Source organism: Pseudonaja textilis, chromosome 1, assembly GCF_049901715.1.
Source record: "Pseudonaja textilis isolate UNSWEBS1 chromosome 1, rPseTex1.2, whole genome shotgun sequence".
Lineage (NCBI taxonomy): Eukaryota > Metazoa > Chordata > Lepidosauria > Squamata > Elapidae > Pseudonaja > Pseudonaja textilis.
In genome coordinates, this window is record NC_141990.1 from 114,954,973 (window position 1) to 114,976,513 (window position 21,541).

Consider the following 21,541-nt stretch of genomic DNA (forward strand, 5'->3'; position numbering starts at 1 on the left):
AGAAATGGCAAGCTAGCAGTACGAGGATTGATTTCTATGTGCTAAAGAGCAGAAACTGCACCCCAAAAACTAGGGAGAAACATATTTAAGGAAAGTAGGCAATATTCTTCTTTACTAGATAGGATTCCAGCAAACTTAACTTGTGAATTATTGAAAATTTGCCTGCATATCCCAAATAAAATATAGCTATGCTACTTTTAGGCCCCAAAGAAAGCTACAAGCTAGCATCATAACCTGATAAAGCTCAATTTAGAAGTAAGTCCACTGAATTCGGTGGGGCTGATTCCTAAATAATGTAGAAAAACAACTTTAATTCTAATGTTGGATTGCAACCTATAGATTTTTCTTTGTTATTAAGTGGTATTCAGCATAAGTGAATTACATATGGGTTTAGGATTTGATAAACAGAAAACTCAACCTGTTTCATTTAACTACAGCAGACTGACCTGCTATAATTGCTCTCAGGTGGGTTTTTTTTGTTTTTGTAGCTATCTAATTAGACTCACACTGCGTTAATGCTTTTATAGACTTCAGTGAGACTGCTCTTACTTTATAATCCTCATTAAGAAACATTAATTCCATAAGCTGCCTAAAATACAAGTACACAGAAATACACTGTGCTTCTGTCACCGAAGCTTAGAAATACAGCTTCAACAAAGGAAAATCACCTCATCCATTACCTCTTCTGTGATTTTTCCAAGATAATTTTGAACTGGATACACCACTTAAGCGAGTTTGTCTGTTTTGTTTTACGTAGCATCTTCTGATTTCTGATTTGAATCTTCATTTACAGCATAAATTTGCTTTACTGATGGCAGCAGTGTAAGCTATCTGTATTATGGCCCTGAAAAGGTTGTTTGGGAAGATATAATCAGGAATGAGGTGTATGAATGGATGCTGTATAAGTGATCTTCCCAAACTTCACCTAGAATTCAACCCAGTTCTCTTCACAGCGGTACAGACTGGATTATGTGGAGATTAAGAAGTCTCCATTTACCAGAAAAAATGAAATTAACATTAATCATTAAATGTCTTCCCCCAACCTGTGCTAAAGGTGTTGGATTAGAATTTCCAGAAAGATTTTTAAAAGGCTGCACCCTATGCAGCATAGGATGGCAAAGTTGGATAGAGGTGGATGTGTTGTAGTAAAGGAAGATATAAACAAACTGGAAGTTAAATTCATGATTTTTTTAATAGTACATGACATTTTAATAAAGAAAATGGTAATTTGTAGTATTTTGATGACAAGTGATTATAAAGGAAATCTTGTATATCAAAATAGGTTATTATGATTGCAGCAAGATAGATGCATAATTAATAAGAAAATATAAGTGTAAGAGGAAATTATTTCTGAGTAAACACAAGGCATTTACTAAATATTGATCTCCACAGAGGAGAGATTTCAGAAGCTCAACACAGAAAGATTATGAAAATTACTTGAGTTAAAAACAGCTGGTATGTAACAAAATAGGATGAAGGTTATTAACTTTATCCTGCATTGGCAGCAAAATTCAACTCTTTAATATTCACATTTAAGATATAATCCTACACCAGTAATTAAATAACAATATTATATATCTTCTTTACTCCTTTGGCTTATTTTTGTAATCCTTTGCAAATAAACTTGAACAATGGGCTCTATCCAACAAAATGAATTTTAATGTGGAGAAAAGCAAAGTTTTACATTTAGGAAAAATCAAAGATATAGGTATAGGGTAGGTGAGACCTGGTTCAAAAACAGTCACTGTGAGAAGGACCTTGGAGTCCTAGTGGATGATCAATTGAATATGAGCCAGCTGTTTACATAGAAGTTAAAAAAACTAATACAATCCTGGATTGTATAAACAGAGGCATAGAATCAAGATCACGTGAAGTATTAGTACCACTTTATAAAACTCTAGTAAGACCACACCTGGAATACTGCAACCAATTTTGGTCCCCATACTACAAAAAAGATGTTGAGACTTTGGAAAAAATTCAGAGAAGAGCAATTAAGATGATCAAAGGGCTGAAGACTAAAACATATGAAGAACAGCTGCAGGATCTGGGTTTAGCTAATCTAAAGAAAATAAGAATTAGAGGTGACATGATAGCAGCAGTATGCCAGTATTTGAGGGGCTGCCACAAAGAAGAGGAGGTCAAATTGTTCTCCAAAGCACCAGAGGGCAGGAGAAGAAACAATGGTTGGAAACTAATCAAAGAGAGAAGTAAGATGGAATTAAAGAGAAAGTTCCTAACAGTGAGGAGGACAATTAACTGGTGGAACATCTTGCCTTCAGAAGTTGTAGGTGCTTCATCACTGGAGGTTTTCAAGAAGAGGCTAGATGGACACTTATCTGAAATGGTATAGGTTTTCCTGCTTGAGCAGGAGACTGGACTAGAAGATCTCCAAAGTTCCTTCCAGAGTCTATTCTATTCTATTCTATTCTATTCTATTCTATTCTATTCTATTCTATTCTATTCTATTCTATTCTATTCTATTCTATTCTACGCTACCCTTCTCTACTCTACTCTACTCTACTCTATGCTACTCTACTCTACTCTACTCTACTCTGTTCTATTATATTCTATGCTACGCTACGCTACTCTATTCTACTCTACTCTACTCTATTCTATTCTATATGGTTTGGTTAAAATTGGAAGGAGTCAGTGGTGAATCTTGTACATTTCCTTAACCTAAACAATATTTGAGTACAAAAAACAGTGTCCAACATGATGTAGGGTAGTATAAATCCCAGGAGATGTTACCACAGATAAGAAGAAAGGGGATTTAGGAGAGGAGTGGGAATTGGAGAATTAATTGGAGAATTGAGTGTAGGAAATTCTCGACTTATGACCATCGTGGAGCCCTTTACTAAACAAGACAGTTGTTAAATTGTGCCCCATGTTACGGCCTTTTTTTGCCGTAGCTGTTAAATGAACGACTGCAATTTTTAAATGAATTGTATGGTTGTTAAATGAATTTGGCTTCCCCCATTGATTTTGCTTGTCGGAAACCAACTGGGAAGGTTATAAATGATGATCCTGGGACAGTGCAACTATCAGAACTACAGGCCAGTTGCCAAGCACCCAAATTTTTATCACATGACCATGGGGGGTGCTGCAACAGTCGTAAATGTGAAAAATGGTTATAAGTCACTTTTTTCAATGCTGTTGTAAGTTTGAACAGTCACTAAATGAATCATTGTAAGTCAAGGACTAGCAGCACAATAGCTCAAAACCATATGTATAAAAGAGTCAAAGCTGCTTTTTCAAGGGGCAACTGGACTTCCTGGTTTTTCTTTGAAGATGTTTTGCTTCTCATCCAAGAAACTTCTCCAGCTCTGAGCTGAAGAAGTTTCTTGGACGAGAAGCAAAACGTCTTCTAATCAAAGAAAAACCAGGAAGTCCAGTTGCCTCTTGAAAAAGCAGCTTTGGGTCAACCATGATCTCAATGACTGAGAATCTCCATAGACATTTAGCTATGCCCTTTGGTATGTATAAAAAGGTTTTACAGCTTATTTTGGTATCTGTGTTAAAGATCTTCAAGGACACAAATCCAGGAACCCAAAATGATATCTGTTTCAAAGTCTAGTATGTGTGGCAATGCCCATGCGTATGTTTAGCATGATTTTAAACTAAACATGTTGTGTAAACTCCTCTCAGATCAAATTATTTGGTTTTCATTCTGAGAGAGCATAAAACAAGACAACAATTACCCCGCTTCAACTAAATTTACTCTGCCTCCTTCTCTTTGGACTATTACCTCTATTTTTTTGGCCTCTTATAAGCTTATTTCACATTTATATGACTCTATTAATATATTTTGCTTCCAAATCAGCCTCAAAGGATTCATATCCAGTCAGGTATGAAACAAATCACTGTTGCTTTTTTTTAATCAAACCTAGTTTGTTTCCTGACAGTGAGAACAATTAACCAGTGGATGTCTTGCCTTCAGAAGTTGTGGGTGCTTCAACACTGGAGCTTTTCAAGAAGAGACTGGATGGCCTTTTGTCTGAAATGGTATAGAGTCTCCTGCTTTAGCAGGGGGTTGGACTAGAAGACCTCCAAGTTCCCTTCCAACTCTGTTATTCTGTTACTTCCTTTTTAGTGGAAAAGACTACAGAACAACTGGAATCTTCGGGGGAGGAGGTTTTGCTGCCCTTGACCACAATGCCAGCTGTCATTCACTCCACCGTTCTTCCAAGAGATGATATTTTAGAGCCTACAGATCAGTTGACTTTATTGCCAGCAGATACCTCCACTGGCCCTTCCACTGACATAAACCAATTTTTGGAAGCCACAAGCTCCATGTGGGCAACCTCAGATGGTTTTGAAATGGGAGTGCAGGACCTTGCCACTGAGTTAGTTATCACTGACATGATGGCCCCAGTGACAGTGGAGGAGGAGGAGGAGGAGGGAAGTGGCTACCATACATTGCCAGAAACCCCAGGTATGACTCCAGCTCCTTCCCTGAAGTATATAACCACAAGCTCCATGACAGCTGCAATCCAAGGCCAAGAGCTGGTGGTATTCTTCAGCTTGAGGGTGACCAACAGGCGCTTTTCCAATGACCTCTTCAATCAGAGTTCCCCTGAGTACAAAGCACTTGAACAACAGTTCGTACAGCTGGTAGGTGACAAAGGATGGTATTGAACTTGTGGATAATCCCGCACCCCCCACACCTAAGAGAAATCTTAGAACATTATGCCTCGCATTAAAATCAGAAAGAACAAATAAAAACAAATTGAATTGATGGTGGGGGAATGCTTTCAGAAGAAAGTTAGGATTCCTTCTCCTAACAGTCTCAACCTTCATTATTATTTCCTCAATTCTATGTACTGCTCCTAAAAGAAAAGTCCTCATCAAGTTCACCTTGGCTCCTAATGACAACATGGATATGTTCCTGTTTTGGCTACAGCAGTGGTTAATCATAGCTACTTGTTTACTAGTCCTTTCTTCTTTCCTTTCTTCTTTCTTTCTTTCTTTCTTTCTTTCTTTTTTTCTTTCTTTCTTTCTTTCTTCCTTCCTTCCTTCCTTCCTTCCTTCCTTTCAGGAAGGAAGAAAAGAAGGTAAGCAGGTAGGCAGACAAGAAGGAAGAAAAGAAGGAAGGAAGGAAGGGAGGGAGGAAGGAAGGAAGGAAGGAAGGAAAAAGGAGTTGACCTGAACCAAGGATTTTATTATAGTGGTGAGGAATGCAGCATTGGACAAGGCTGGGAACCATGTTATCATAGAGAAGATCTATCTATGTAATCCAGGAATGTCCAACCTTGACAACTTTAAGACTTGTGAACTTCAACTTCCAGAATTCCCTGGTCAGCATGGTTGGCTAGAGAATTCTGGGAGTTGAAGTCCACAGTTGCCAAGGTTAGACACCAAAGAAGGAAGGAAGGAAGGAAACTGGATTAGTTTAAAGCCCTGGGATTGCCTTATGTTTTTTTTCCTGCCACTATTAACTTGCTCAGATTTTTAAGATTTTTTTAATGCTTATTTTAGGATGCATTTTTCAGTTTCTTGGATCCCTACTGTTTACAGCCAATTTTATTTCTAGTTCTGATGCCAAAATGAACTAGGAAGGGAGAAAAGTTGGAAAGTGATGAATGTATTGCTTTTTTGAAGTGTGAGAATACAAGTTAATGGAAAGAAATGTGTGTTTGAGGTTGTAATATTTATTTTGACCTGAAAATAGGAACAGTTGTATTGGTTTTACTGTACTTCAATCCCATGAAAGTATAAAAATTTCAAACAGCATAATAATTTACAGATGATTATTAATTTAGTCCTTTGTCAAAATATATCCTTCATGTTATATTCTAATGCAAATAAAGAGTCTAGGTGAAATTGAATGTTCATTATCTCATTGGCCTGAAAGTACACTTGAACAATATTTTGTATAATATAGAAACTCTAGTAAGCATTGTGGAATGACAAGCAGAATTATATAAAAATGTAAGAATTATTCTTTTAGATCAAAGTCCCATTTATTCCAATATTTTGTTGCTTATATGCTTCACAAACCTAGGGCTTATTCTTTCTACTTGCATAACCTATTGTGGGAAAAATCCCTATGAAATTAAAGGAAGCACTCCTACAACTGTAATTTATATTTAAGTAGACTTAAATGTCATTGATTTCTTTTTAACTGTACTGCATTCTGTGAATGAAATTTGCAAAAACAAAAGAGCACTCTAGCTGTCTTGCTTGATTGTTTTAAATTTAAAAGGTCTATCTTGAGAGCTGCCATTGAAAGGCTAATTCAGAAATTTGACTTGGTATTAGATGTAAAATCAGCTAATAGCATCAGTAAAACAGAGTAAAATTGTATTTCTCAAAATAAATAATGAGTGCATGTGACATTAATAGCATAATTTTCTTTCATTTTTCAGCTGGTTCCCTATCTACAATCCAATCTTACAGGATTTAAGCAGTTGGAAATACTGAATTTCCGCAATGGAAGTGTGATTGTAAATAGCAAAATGAAGTTTGTGGAGTCAGTGCCATACAACATCACAGAGGCTGTTCACTGTGTGTTGGAAGATTTCTGCAATGCAGCTGCTCGGCGTCTTAACTTAGAAATTGACAGCTCTTCTCTTGAAATAGAGCCAGGTAATATAAAAAGTGAAACAGAAAACAGGACAATATTGCTTTCCTCTAAGCCCTCTACATTGTTCTTCATAGATAAATAAATAGATAAATATCTAGTAAAACTACATGGAATGCAGTATATTTTGAGGAAGCTTGTAAAATAATATGATGACAAAGAGAAACTTTATTGCTGGTGGAGTTATTCAGTTTTTGATGTTTTCTCCATTGTCTGGTTAGATATCTGATTGGAAAATATTTGTGGGAACTGTAGTTTCCAAAAACATATCTAGAAGTACCTTCAAAAACTTCAGTTTTCTTGTGCTGCAATAGAAACAACACCGGTTGTTTCTCAACACTTATGTTACTATATCCCAATCTGTACTGTTTTCAGCTGTTTTGTTCTATAGGATCCTGTCTTTGATGGTAAGTGAGTCTTAACAAGCTTTTTCTCAGGCTTATAGCACTGAGAAACTTTTATTTATTCATTTTATTTAGTTGTTTATTCATTCATTTCTTCAAATCAAACCAGCCCTAGCAGTGCACAATACCAATGTAACCAAAACTATAGCAATATCCAATTTCTAATAACAAGCAATATTCCATTAACAAGCCATAATAGTTATAGAATATGAAGATAAAACAATAATAGCAATAGCACTTAGACTTATATACCACTTTATAGTGCTTTACAGTCCTCTCTAAGCAGTTTACAGAGTCAGCCTATTTCCCCCAACAATTTGGGTCCTCATTTTACCCACCTCGGAAGGATGGAAGGCTGAGTCAACATTGAGCCTGGTGAGATTTGAACTGCCAAACTGTAGGCAGCTGGCTGCAGAAGTAGCTTGCAGTACTGCACTCTAACCACTGTGCCACAGAGGCTCTAATGATGATATTTAGCTAGTCAACAAATTATAACAGTTATATGCTCAGATTTTACTGTTTGTTCCATTGATAATCAATTCACCCAGCCTGCAGTACTTCCTTCCTTGATTTTCACTTCCGATTTATGATGTGATGATCTAAAACACCTAGCAGAACAGTATACAATGAGTCAAATTAAATACAGTTTATCTGCTTTAGCTAAATAGGAAGTCGTATATATATGCACACTGCACATCTTAATTAGGGAAAATAGGTTGCAGTTAGAGAAAATGGAAGAACAAGCAAAGGAACAGACATATAGATTGATGATACAGTGAAGCCTCTAGAGATGATATGAAAGTTAGGCAATAATTAAGCAAAATTATTTTTAAGCAAAAAAAATAAGACTTAAGCAAAAACGTTGATATGCTCACACATAGACATATGCCAGGGATTGTAGGAATAGTTTTTTTCAATCCCTTGTAATTTTTTGTCATAAAAATATGGTATACATCTTGCCATGAACTTGTTCTCGCCCTTTCACAGATCCAAAGCACTTATACACCATGTTTATGTTCAACTGAAGAAAGTTGTCAGTGATACATTGACATAGCCATGTCATGATTCAACTGATATCGCCAACATTATGACTGAAAGGTTGTCCTGATGACAGTGCTGGAATTTCCTTCATTTCATAACCTTTAAATCAGAATATGGAAGCTACAAGGAAGTACAGGACAGGTTTTAAAAGGTGTTCCCTTTCTAACTGGAGGATTCAAGGTTAAAGCACAAATGTTAATGCATCAAGACAAACAGTAATTAAACCATATAAAAATAAACAAACAGGTTGGTTTAACTTCATTTGCAGGGATGCCAGATGGATAGATTCTGCGGGTTATGTCCCTTTGTTCAATGGCCATTCAAAGGTATGGTGACACTGAATAAAATGGATGTGCGAGCAATTCTCAAAATTCTGGCTATTTTAAGGACCCCTGCAATTGCTTATTATAATCAGACAAGATGGTATAGCAGAAGAGACAACGAAAAGAAGTTATGGTGCTGAAATCATGAAATCTGCATGTAATCACAGTCTGAGATGAAACAAGAGGGGAATAAGCAGACCTTTAAATTAGGGCTATTGTGATGGTTTTAAGTCAGAATTATTCCTAAGAATAAACAATTAGTTTCCCTGTTTTGGAGAATATAAAATCCAGTTGATGCTTGAAGATGTCTTCAGATTCTTTACTAGGTGAAAACCGTGGCGGGAGATATGTTTGAAGGCAGATTCGCTCTACCTTCTGCCATCTCTGTTCTGAGCATGGTAGGGTGGACCCCATGAGGGCTTGCAGGCACCTCCTTCTTCTGGAATGAAATGTGAAGTCTGTATCCCGTCTTCACTGTTTAATCAGCTTAATTACAAGGTAAAAGGTAAAGGTTCTCTTCGCACATATGTGCTAGTCGCTTCTGGCTATGAGGGGGGCAGTACTCATCTCCGTTACAAAGCCGAAGAGCCAGTGCTGTCCAAAGACATCTCCGTGGTCATGTGGTCAGCATGACTAAATACCAAAGGCGCACGGAATGCTATTATCTTCCCACCAAAATGATCCCTATTTTTCTACTTGCATTTTTACGTGCTTTTGAACTGCTAGGTTGGCAGAAGCTGGGACAAGTAACGGGAGCTCACTCCATTATGTGGTGCTGGGGATTCAAACCGCCCAACTGCTGACCTTTCTAATCACCAAGCTCAGCGTTTTAGCCACTGAGCCACCGTTACAAGGATCTCCCTTCTATTGCCAGGAAAAAGGAAAAAGATAAAGCCCAACCAAAGCTGAAACCAAGAGGTTGGGGAAATAAAAGTACTTTTCCTGAAGCATATTCTGATTTAGGGCACATATTTGTAAGGGGGACAAGAACTGAAAACCAAAGATGTGCTTCTGTTGACATAAGGCACTACCCATCACTTACAGTATAAAACAGGTCAGGCTGTCGACTTCCCTTTTTCCTGGCCTGCTGCTTGGTTGTCTTGTAGATGTTATGTTGCTGCCAGTGAGTCAAGTAAGGCCTCTTCAAGGTTCCTTATTATGTGACACTCTAGAGAGCTGAGTTTTCCATTCCACTTTTTCCCTTTCTTCCATTGTGGTGCCCAGGATGGAAAATAGTTCCAGGGAGCATTTGCCAGAACAGAAGTAATTCTAAGATTGTTTGATGAGTTTTGGAAGACAGTCTTAAAACAGTACCTGAGCTCTTGTGATAACTCCTTTCAGTTTTCATAATCCAGGAGAACACTGGGAGTGCTGTGGTTGTCAAATTATTCTACCTCCCTCTCTGACCCACTGCACAAAACCTATACTTTTAGATTTCTACTAATAGCTTACTATTTGGGCTTGTTGCATTAATGCAGGCAAATGGTCCATAGTTCCATCAAAAGGAAATTGTCCGGAAACACAGTGGGATGAAATTGAACTACCATATTATTAGAATATTTCACCTATTACAAAATACAGCGCACCACTTAGACCAATAGAGTGAATTTATTGCAACCCTCCAATAGCCTTTCAGTTTATCTGATTTCTAAATCAGCTTTGCAACTCCCACCCCATCAACAGCCTTTCATATAGTTATTAATGCCATTTTAATTGGATGGTCACAGTATATAGGCAGTATTAATATGAATGCACTCATTCAAGAATTTAATTACTAGGCAACAGATGACAAGAATATGAAATCAAAACAGCTAGGGTTTTTTTTTCTCTTTTTTATTCATTGCTGCAACAAAAGCCATGAATTCTTGTTGCATGCCTAAGGAATGAATACCTATCATATTAGCAACAGAGGGACAATAATTTCAGCACAATTAGGGTGGACCTTACATATTATAAAACAAAGCCTTCCATGTCCAACAGCAGCTGTGTTCCACATTTCTTTGCAATGACACATGTCGTTTACTTTACACCCTGATGAGTTCATTAAGAGGGGTTTGAGTTGATTGCATTGTAGATGTACCGCAATGGCCCAGCTGGGAAACCATTTTGGCCAATAGTCCAGAAGGATAAAATACTTACAAGGCAATGCTTTCCAAAGGTTTTCTGAAGAAGGCACTGCTCACTTCCTCTTCAGAAGAAGGCATTTGCTGTAAAATATGGTTGATAACTATCTAAAAGATATATAAAAGTAATACCAAATTACTGAAGAAATACATCATTGCAGCTTGTGAAAGCCAAAAAGAAGGGACTTCACTCTGTTGCTTCTCAGTCATATATTAGCAATGGTAGGTAGCTGTGATGGACAAATGTTTTCTCTAGCAGCCATGCAGATTTACCAGGTCCACGTGATCCTGCATCAATGAATCCATTTCAAAAGATTTTTCTTCTCTGTTCCAGCGGATCAAGCAGACCCTTGCAAGTTCTTGGCATGTGATGAATTCTCACGGTGCCTAAAGGATGACTGGACAAAGGAGGCAATTTGTCTTTGTAAACCTGGTTATGCAAGAAAAGAAGGCCTGCTTTGCCATAGCATATGCGAGACAGAGCCAAACATTTGTGCTAACGGTAGCAAATGCGAATTGGTTCCGGAAAAAGGTGCAGTGTGTAGGTATGTCCCTTTATTATAAGGTTGATCATGAATATTAATGGTACCATGGATATGGATAAGTGCAGTGGCAATTATTTTGCAATTCTCAAATGGCATTAATGTTTGCTTGGATTGTCAGTATGAGAAGAGAACATTCTGCATGCAGATTTTGTGCTCTGTTATTAAACAAAGTTTCCCATTCAAACTCTCCAGTTAAAAGTTTTATGGGAACTGGACTAGAGAGGCTTTATCTGAACCTCTGGTGATATACTGCTGGTCAAAACAAGTACACTGACTTCACTCAGATGCATTTTTGTGAGATTACAATCAAATTTAATTTATTTTATTTTACATCGTAGTGTTCAATTACCTCAGGCACAGAATATTTCTCAAAAGCCAGAATCTACCTAATAAAGTATGTAGAATAAAACAGTAGCAGCTTTAGCAACCATTTTTAATTATCTCCTATACCTATATCAGGGCTGTCAAACTCTCAGCCCATGGACTAGATGCATCACGCTCTGGCCAGGCCCATGCCCGGTTTAGCGAAGGGGAAAAAAGACACGATACATCATGTGACGCCGCCATAATGACACAAGGTTGATGCTCCTGACTATATGATCCAATAACACAAAGTGTTTGATCCTTGGCTTAAAGTCTCTCATTTTTCCCCCATCAGTTGGTTAATTACATTACAACAGAAATGCAGAATGAAGACAAAGTGGGGACAAGCAGATCCACCCTTCGTATGTTCTGATATCTCAGTGGCCTTTTATACCGCCTGTCTTACCACCAACCAGCAAGTTCTGCTTTGCCATTTCTGAGATTCTCTTTTACCTCTCAGTCACTACAGTACAGATAATCCTAGTCGAATTCATCCTGTTTTCCATAATGACAATCCCATCCATAATTTTTGCAATGGACCATATAGTATAAGTTTTATGAGTAATTTTACAAAATAAACAAAAGCACAGAATATGATAGTAAAATACATACACATATTATCCTTCATCTTCAAAATATGCTTTTCTGAGTTTCACCATTGGCCTTTCAACTATCTTCTTACTGTGTTTCAGTGTTCTATGATGTTTAATAATAATGTTTAACACACCTCACTGCAGCGGCTTCATACCTGGATCTTCTCGGTAACAAAATGGTCTGATAATGTTTCTGACACTGTGTCTCTTGAGGGTCTTGAGTTTAGTGGTTTGTAATTGTAAACATTTAATTCATAATCTTTGTTTTCTTCATAGGCCCCAGGATACAAAACAAAAAATAACAAGTTAGCATCTGAAAGCCTGAATTCCAGAGACTATGAAGGTTTGTGATTTTTTTTTTTTTAAAGTTGTCAAATGCATTTTTAGTAAAGTCCGGAGATCTTACATACTTTTATGTGGCTCCTTAAAACTTAGAATCAGTCCTTTATTTTATTTGATTTACTTGCCTTTGCTAATTTAAAATACGTCGTTTAAATTATGAGCAAGGAGTGGTGCAGTGGCCTAGAGGTGGAGCTGCTCCCGCCTCACAATCAGGAGGCTGTGAGTTCAATAGGTAGAGGCAGATATTTCTCTCTCCAGGCACAATGAGAATATATCTGCTGAACAAAACTCTGCGTTGGAGACAGGAAAGGCAACCGGCCATTAAACACTCTGCTAGCTCCATTCAATAGCCCAGACCCCACCCCGCAAGGGATGATGATGATTTAAATTATGGGCAAATTTTTTGTAGCAATATTCAGGCTTAGTATGTAGTGTACCACATGCTATGATTTTTATTATTACGTGCCATCATGTTGGCATCAACTCTTGCTAATCACGTAGATACTGTATATGTTCTTCAGGATGATCTGCCCGCAGCCTAGTCTTTCAGGTACAACCCCATCGCTGCTGTTATTGAGCTTTCACTCCCTAACCCATCCCCTTCCTGTATTTTGCCATTCTTAAAGCTTGTCTTGGGGGTCCCCAGCCCATGGAAGAGATTGAATTTCTGCAGAGAAGAAGCAGAATTACACCCCGAATAGGTTTTACTCATAGAAGTACACCACTGAACTCCATTTTAAGTAACCTTACATTCCTTTCACGAACGTTGTTTCTACAGGTGCTTTAGGAACAAGACCTCTTCTAATATGGAAGCTCAGTGGAATCTTTGAGGAAGAAGGAGGACAACCACAACATCCATCTTTTTCTTCCCCAGAAAAAATGTGGAACATTTTAACTGAAGCTTATATCTTTTTTTTTAAAGGCAGAAGCTGTAATTAATTTCCTTAAAACTGTTTAACTTCATAGCATCCCTATTAACATAAATGCAATGCTAAATGTAATGTAATTAGTAGATATCTAATGTTTATGTGATTTTTTTTGTTGCTTAGATGTAAGTCAAGTCTGTGTATTACAGGTAGTCCTTGACTTTATGACCGTTTGCTTGGCAAGTGTTCAAAGTTCCAACGCACAAAGTTAAAAGCACTGACAATAGTTGTAGCATCCTACAGTCATGTGTTTGCCATTTGCAATCTTCCCAGCCATCTTCTAACCAGCAAAGCTAATGGGAATGCCAGCAGGAGGTCTCAACTCACGGTCATGTGAGGTCTCACTTAATGACCATGGGGGAATCACTTAACGACTATAGCAAAGTGGTTGTGAAATCAAGTGCAGTCACATGATGCCTCACTTAATGACAGTACTGCTAAACAATAAAAGTGACAATTGTAAGTGTAGGATTAACTGTACAGATAAACTATCTCAAAATTAAAAAGGCATCAGGGTGACATATATGGTCAATAATATAATAATACCTCAAATGCAGTAATTGGAAAATCAAACTGTAGAACCCAGAAACCTATCCAAAACCTATAATGATGTTTCACAGTTCTCCTTTTCTAATCCTATCTTCCACTACTAATGGCATCAATTACATAAAAAATAAGAATTGTCACTCAAAGTCTAATGAATTTAAATGCATCCTTCCTTAAAGTTTTTTTTTAAAGAATCTGACTGTAAATATCAAGCTGCCTTTAGGAAGAAATATGTTTGCTGTTATCCTTAAATATATATGTTTCATAGAATAGAGACACTGAAACACAAATGTAATTATTAGTTCTGTATAGGACTTATCTTATAGGGGCATTTAGGCTTAACCTAAATAACTCCAAAATTAGGCTTCAAAATACTTTATACACTTGATGCAAGTTGGCAGTAATGCATGTCGATTCACAAGACATAACCTGGCTGCAACGGAAAGCCATGCCTTAGATCAGGGCTGTCAAACCTGCAGCCCATGGGTCCAATGCGTCATGCGCTGGCCCATACCCGATTTAGCAAAGGGGGGGAAAGTCCCATTACGCTATCACGCTGTGAGTTTGACACCCCTGCCTTATATGATCAACATCAATTTCACCAGTTTTGAAGAAGCTCAGGTCTAATGAAATGGATCTTCTCCCTTAACTACATAATTGGTATGACCAAAGCCACAATTACCTTCAAATAGAGGAACATAGAATGCGAGCTATAAGCAGCAGGATTTTACAATGGTTTAGCATTCCCTAATTCCTTATGCTCTGGCAGATGGTATCCTTTAATGCTCAAGTGTATTTCTGCTCTGGGTATAATCCATATACTCTGAACCATCTTCTTTTCTATGCACAATTAGGCATTACAGCTTGTCTAAGACATAAAATGGCAATTGCTTTCTAAAGTTTACCTTGCAGAGCCTACCTCTCTAAAAGATAAACTTCACTGGATATTCTCTAGCATCAAGAAAAATGTATTCTTGGGTCATTTGTATATACTGTTGCTACTTTGGGGGTTATAGTAAGAAGATACCAATATCCCTTTGCTGCATTTTAATGGTTGCCCTGATTTAGTAGCCCTAGTTGCTGCATGAGGTAAGAAGTTAGTCTTGGTGTGTTCCCACTGCAGATGTAAGATACAATCAAGAGTTACACTTGTACGGGACACATCTAGAGGTACAGTATCCTGCTTCATATATATATATATGTCAAGCGCCCATGGTGGCTATGTACTCACAATTCCTTATTTATGTTCATTTTTGGTTGGCTGGTTGGTTTCACACCTATTTTCTGTGTGTTTATTCATACCAGTTTCTAGTCAAATGGCAGAAGCAATGTTTACACTTTAAACATGAATTGTTTCCGAGCATAATTTATCATGGGCCAGTAATAAATTATATGGTAGAATATTTGAAGAAGACTATTTTGTATTTCAATAAAGTCATTTAAATATGTTTCTGTATCTCTAGTTAAAGAGTTTTTTTCTGGATGATCTGATAAAGATGATCTACTATTTTTCCATCTGACATGCTTATTTAGAAGAATGAAAGTTTTTTTTAGATATCTCAACAACACGGAAATATTTTTAACATCTTAAGAGACTATGATTCTTTTTCTTCTGAATCACATTTCTCAATATAGCTAAGCAAGTAACTACTAGCTTTGTTCATTTGTTAAATATTGTTTATATCATAACCAACTTCAATGGCATTGTAAAAAAAAGTGCATTAGAACTTGAGAGAAAAAATTCTAGAAGAAAAATGTCAATCCTTCCATTTCATTGTCTTTTAGCCTAATGTTTTAAAGATTCGAAACTGTGTTTCAAAGCCAGATTACTTTAATTTTCTACTTATTTGCTATAATTTGTATATCATTGGGGGGAGGTAAATCTAAGTGTCAAAATTTCCCAAGCATTTCCATTCTTTTAAAAAGAAATATTGCAGAAAGATCAACAGAGTGAATTTATTTTGTTATAATTTGCAGTACACAATCAAAGATATTTGACAAAGTACTTGGAACAGTTTAGTAGGAAATAAGCCAGAGATGAAAGAGATACAATTACAGATGAGAACATTTCCAAAGTAATATTAAGAATCCTGTACTGTTCAGGGAACTGCTAGTTGTATGCAGGCTTATAACTGCATGCAAAATTTAGGTACCGCTGGTCGACATATGTTTCAATGAATACATAAGGGAATAGAAGCTGACACAATCTCTACATCATACAATATTAACCATGACATATTTCTACATATTTGGATGCATACCTAAGTATTTTGTACCATTATTTACCAAACAAAAATAAGTAAACTGTTTATATGGCAGATACAGAAATTTGGGCACCATTCTAATCGATTTGGTGCTACTTTTTCTAAAACTGTAAAGTTGTTAATGAGATAACCAGAAAGTGGTTAACTTGTCAGGTGTATTTTGCATTTAGCCAGGAGACAGCAATTCCACAGGTGAAAAATATTCTGACTTTTCTAACCTCTCAGGTTATAAATGTTCTATATATTTTTATCAACTAAGAACTCTAAGCAGGGATCCGATTATGTGCAAATGAAGATAATTCACATTACAAGGAAGAGGATGACTATACCAAAATCTTTAAGTGCTTTCAGCTAATCCTTTCCAGCTAAAAATACTGTTAAGATACGGAAATTATGTGGAATTGTTGATGTCAAGGTGAGAACTGGAAGCCCAAACAAAATGTCTGCTAGAGCGATTTGAAAACTGTTCAGATTTGCACTGAACTCACAATCACAGGAAATAACTTAAGAATTATTTCAGAATTTATCTTATGCATACACAATTAGCAAAACAATCTTTAATCTTAAAATTAAAAAAATAGAAAAGAGCAAACCCCAAACAAGGAAAAGAAAGGAAAGAAGAAAGAAAATCTATTGTGTGTTACACTTATCAACTATCGTTTACTAAGACCAGCTGAAAGATTAAGCTGTCTCTGGAATAGCTGCTCTCCTTAACGGCACTGAATATATGGTTATCTTCATGGAAGAAGGATCTTTTTATTAAAACTATCACAAAAGTCTCACCTATCAAAAGAAAACCTTGATAAGCCTAAAATATTTTAAATAAAATGCTTTGGACTGATGAACACTTAACTGGTCAGCCATGCCAACATGGGATGAATTTGGACAAAAATAGTGAAGCATTTGAAGAGAAATATTTTGGAGTTGTGTACAGCAAAGCAAACCACATCAACTACTGCACAGCACAGCAAATATCGGACAGGCGAAAAGATGGATTCAAGGAAATGTCAATGAATTTTAGAGCTAATATCCTATATTCAGTTAGATATTTCAGCAAGGCAATTGTCTAAAATTATCTTCACATCAGGCATGATGTGAAGTGGGGAGATAGCCCTCAGAACTGAATAATAGTGACAATCAATCATGTAACATGTAAGAGAGATATTTCTGCAAGGAAGAGTAGGAAAAACACTCTAAAACAAGATTAGACAAATTCTCAGCTATTTGGAACCTATTCTGGCAAAGATGATGTTACAGTTACTGATTAAAAAGATGTTTCCTTATTTTGGCTTGTTAAACATTTGCACATAAAAATTTAAGTATGCAATTGAATTTTGTAGAAAGGCATTGTGTTTAACTTTATACTATTTAGAAATTGTCAGCTTCTGTTCATGTAGTATACTGAAATATTAAATTTGATGAGCAGTACCTAAACTTTTACATGATACTCTTATTTACTTGGTCATGGAACTAGGATTGCTATTTTATGAGATTTAGAGTAGACTGATGTATGTATATTCCTCATTTAGCAAAGCTAAGCAAATATGATGGTCTGCAGAGGTAGAATAGCCGCCACCCAAGACTCCCTGTACTTTGAAACCACAACACAGATGCACAAGTAAATGTATTATCTGGAGATGTACCTACTTTTGTATCTTGGGGCTTTCATATCAGAAAGGTCACAAATACACAGGAAGCAACCAGTCTCTAATTTTTTTCTGTTGAGGGACTGGCATTTTCATTCATCTTTATGCTGAAATCTCTGGCCAGATGTTGGGGGCAAAAAAGAGAAACTATATGCATCTGCCAAATGTATTAATGCAGTGTGTATTTTATTCACCAGATTGGCACCTGTTAAATAAATATTATATAGAAAACAATGTCATATCATTTTAAATTCAATTCCTCTTATAATGGGAATTAAAAAAAATTGCATCAAGGTGCCAACTCCTTATACTAGCCAGTTGATATAGTAACTGCAGACACATCTAGGACAATCAAATTAATCCAGAATAATAAAGAAATATTGCAACAGCACTCCTTACTAGCACTGGTGATGTTACCTGGGGTAAAGAAAACAAGCAAGCTCAGAGAGCAACAACGACTCCTCAAATATTATTTTAAAATGTGGCCATCTGCTTTAGCTTAGCTATGATCGAGGTGCTCAACACAGTCTATAAGTTTTACAAAACAGTACAACTGTAGATGATTCTGGGTTTGGCTATAACAGTTTTTTTTTAAGCCGTTTTTCCACATTCTCCGTCTCTCTCTTTGAAAACTAGTTTTCCAATCAATATTTCTCCATGTTGCATTTCCACGCATAAAGGATGTTGTCATTCTTAATTAGAAGCAAAACAGTTGGGGACTGTCAACGGAGTCATAGTTTCCATGCAAGAAATGAAACAACTTTGTCTCTTAATTGCTATACTGAAAAAATTTCAACCTCCCCCACATATTTCAACATAAAAACACTGATGTCCTGCGATGCCTTTAACGTAGCCTCCCACTGAAACCAAAGGCACAAATGAAGAGATCAATCAGAGTCAACTAGTCCTTTATGGATTTAACATATAAATATTTTCTTGCATCACCAATCTAAACAGAGCTTTTACTATGGGATTCTACAAATCTACAGCCTTTGGAGGCTTTTCATGGGACCCTGCAGAAGTTCTTCTGTGCGAGCCTGATGCTTTGAAGAAAAGAGAGAAAAAGAACAGGATTGTGATAGGGCAAGTGATGCATTACAACTGCCCATCAAGCAGCTCTTTCACAAGCTGGACAAAACACATGGTATGCAGAAAGACTGATGTTGAATAAATTCTAATTTCAAAAAAGGGGAAGAAAAATCACATATGCAATCCAATTTCAGCAAACAGGGACAATTTTGAAAACTATCTGACTGCACACTTGTCTTCCATCCTCGAGCATACCTTTCTACCTAATGATTGTGTATTTAATGGAAAATAATCTTATATTCTGCCATCGGAGGCTTTTGTGGGTAGAGACAAGGGCTTCTAGGCTCTCCTAGTCAAACATTATCTATGGACTAAAAAAAAACAAACATTTGCATGATTTCTGATTTCTTGAACTGTATAGCCAAACCAAAAGGATATGCAAACATCCATTTGGATTCAACGCCCCCTAAGCGGATTTACACTCATGACTTGGCTTGCATTCCCTTTTTCACTCTCTTCTGCTGTCTTTATAATTTGGAAAAGTTATTACTGATAGTGAGATTGCCTATAGAATGGAAAGGAGCAGAAATCCTTACTGCAAGCTGAAGAGCTTTCACTTGTGAAAGATATTTTTGATTTCGACAAATCTGATCTTGATTATCTTGATGGGGTAGACAATACACCAAGTTTAGCCTAAAGCTGTCAAAGCTGCCTACATTTGGACTGGTTCATTTGGGTCTGAGAATGATACTTGCACATCTGAATACATAAACTGATGATCTCAGTAATCTTAAATATAGTACAAATATTGCTTAGATTTATGAATATGTTTTCTTTTTTACACCCAATCTGGTCAAAACTTAGTAGCCAATGTGAACTCAGCTCATTCTTCTTTTTAAATTCTTATTTGAAGATTTAAAAATCAGAGCTGAGAAACGCAATTACTCTAATAAAGGAAAGAAACTTTCTCCTAGTGTGATCTGTATTTTTTTTATTAAGTGACATTTCTTAATTTCTCTAAAGATCCCAAAATTGTGATAACACCAAGATTTGTTATGCTGACATTAGCTCATTTTGCAACATCAACCAAAGGCAATTTAAAACTGTCTGAAAGAAATAACTGTTATAAGTATATTAATTACTGTTAAGGAAACCCTGCCAAAAAAAAAAAAAAGGAAAGCCCACAAAACCTGAACTTGGGAGATTAGCAACAAGAAAAGATCTATTAGAGTAGGAGAGGGGGAAACCTTGAACACTTTGAAGTTAAACAATTTGAAGCAGCATGATATAACAAGAAATGCCAGGGTTCTGCTAATTCATCAGAAGTCAGAAAAAAAAAATCTACTTAATCCATATTGATTTCAGTGATGCATAGAAGGACAACACAGGTCCCCATACTCAAATTCAACCTTGGTGGCATAATTCATGGAGTTCATATCTCTGATGGTTCCAGCCATAAATATCTGCAGGGATAAATATTGAACCATCTCTGTGAATTATATTTCACTTTAACTGAAAAAGGATTCCCAATACATTTATAACAAAAAATTAAACATGAATTGTCTGAAAGAACCTGTTTTGTGAAAAAAAATAAAGCAGTTTAAAAAAGAAGACAAACACACACATGCACACCTGCTTAAAAGTGCATCAAATCATTTCAGTTCTGAATTGCTAAAGCACTTCAGGCTCAAGTTTTTCTATATTCAGTATATGACACCCAGCAATCTACCTTAAGACATATTTTCCCAACATGCTTGTTTGCAAGTGATGTTGAAGGGTTATCTTTCACCTTTATAGGAGTCTACTTTAATTTCTGTACATTAAATGTTAAGAACATTAAGGCCTCACAGTTCTAGTTAGCCTAGTGTAAAGAAAACACTGCTTCTTCTACTTTGTGGAAACTCATTTTTCCAGATAGTATCTGGGAAGTGTGTTACAGAAGATAAAATGCCATTTTGGGTCATTCTAAACTACATATTGGTAGTGTGTTATGCTATATCAGGGATGGGGATCTCTAGTTCTCCAACTACTGCTGGACTTTTACCCCATCGCACTGACTATGTTAGCTGGAGTTGACAAATGTTGGAACCCAGCACAGCAGGAGACACATAGATTTACCAGTTCTGCTCTATATTACAGTATTATTTATATTATCATATGCTGGCCTAAATCAAAGAACATACTTGAAAGAAAAAAACAGATCTTGAGAATGAATGAGCTCACTACACAAATTAAGACATCAAAAGTACAAACTAAAAATCGACACATTAATAAAACCAGTTTATATTAAACATCTCTACATGATTATGGAATGTTAAAAGTTCTGCTGTACTCAGAAGGTGCAAAATAACGATTTATTTCAACAAGTTCTGCAGCATAGCAGTTGCATAGGTCGGCCGAGCTTGTTTGCTCTCAATTGCATTTTGAAGATACTGGATTCCACCACAGCGTTCCCAAATCTCTTCAAACTGCCGCGGCAAAATTTCAGCACCCCGCTTACGAGTCAGGCCAGTTTCTTCAAGATTCAGCTCACACATCTCCATGTCATCCTTGCCTGGAATAGAGGAAACCCCAGAGTTCACAAAAGTTATAATACAAGCTTACCTCTTTTTGTTTTGGACACATGCAAAATTGAGAACATAACTATAACAAGCACTAGCTACTTTCCCAAACTCATTGCCTTTAGAAGAGGAGACCTACAACTATCCAAATTCTTGTAATTCTTCTTATTTAATCCTCTAATCACCTATAGCTCAAATATTTGGAATCTTTGACTCCCATAATGCAAGAGGAAATGTGGATCGACAAAATAAGTT

At 36.5% G+C, this 21,541-nt stretch overlaps 2 protein-coding genes across 8 annotated transcripts in view; one reads left to right on the top strand and one right to left on the bottom strand.

The window, feature by feature from the left end:
- Positions 1–18,762, top strand: part of IMPG1 (interphotoreceptor matrix proteoglycan 1) — an 87,674-nt gene extending 68,912 nt beyond the window's left edge. For 2 of the 4 annotated variants that reach the window (XM_087915113.1, XM_087915127.1), the window contains exons 13-17: positions 4,091–4,611; positions 6,366–6,585; positions 10,806–11,016; positions 12,249–12,315; positions 13,093–15,234. In XM_087915113.1, coding sequence (XP_087771239.1) covers positions 4,091–4,611; positions 6,366–6,585; positions 10,806–11,016; positions 12,249–12,282 — 986 coding nt within the window. In that variant the 3' untranslated portion in view covers positions 12,283–12,315; positions 13,093–15,234. Of the gene's footprint in view, positions 1–4,090; positions 4,612–6,365; positions 6,586–10,805; positions 11,017–12,248; positions 12,316–13,092; positions 15,235–18,653 lie in introns of those variants that run through there. The other 2 variants (XM_087915120.1, XM_087915132.1) reach the window with 2 other exon arrangements.
- MYO6 (myosin VI) overlaps positions 15,723–21,541 on the bottom strand; it is a 114,980-nt gene continuing 109,161 nt past the window's right edge. For all 4 annotated transcript variants that reach the window (XM_026695131.2, XM_026695130.2, XM_026695129.2 and 1 more), the window contains one exon: positions 15,723–21,279. In XM_026695131.2, the coding sequence (XP_026550916.1) occupies positions 21,080–21,279 (200 nt within the window). In that variant the 3' untranslated portion in view covers positions 15,723–21,079. The remainder of the gene's footprint in view (positions 21,280–21,541) is intronic.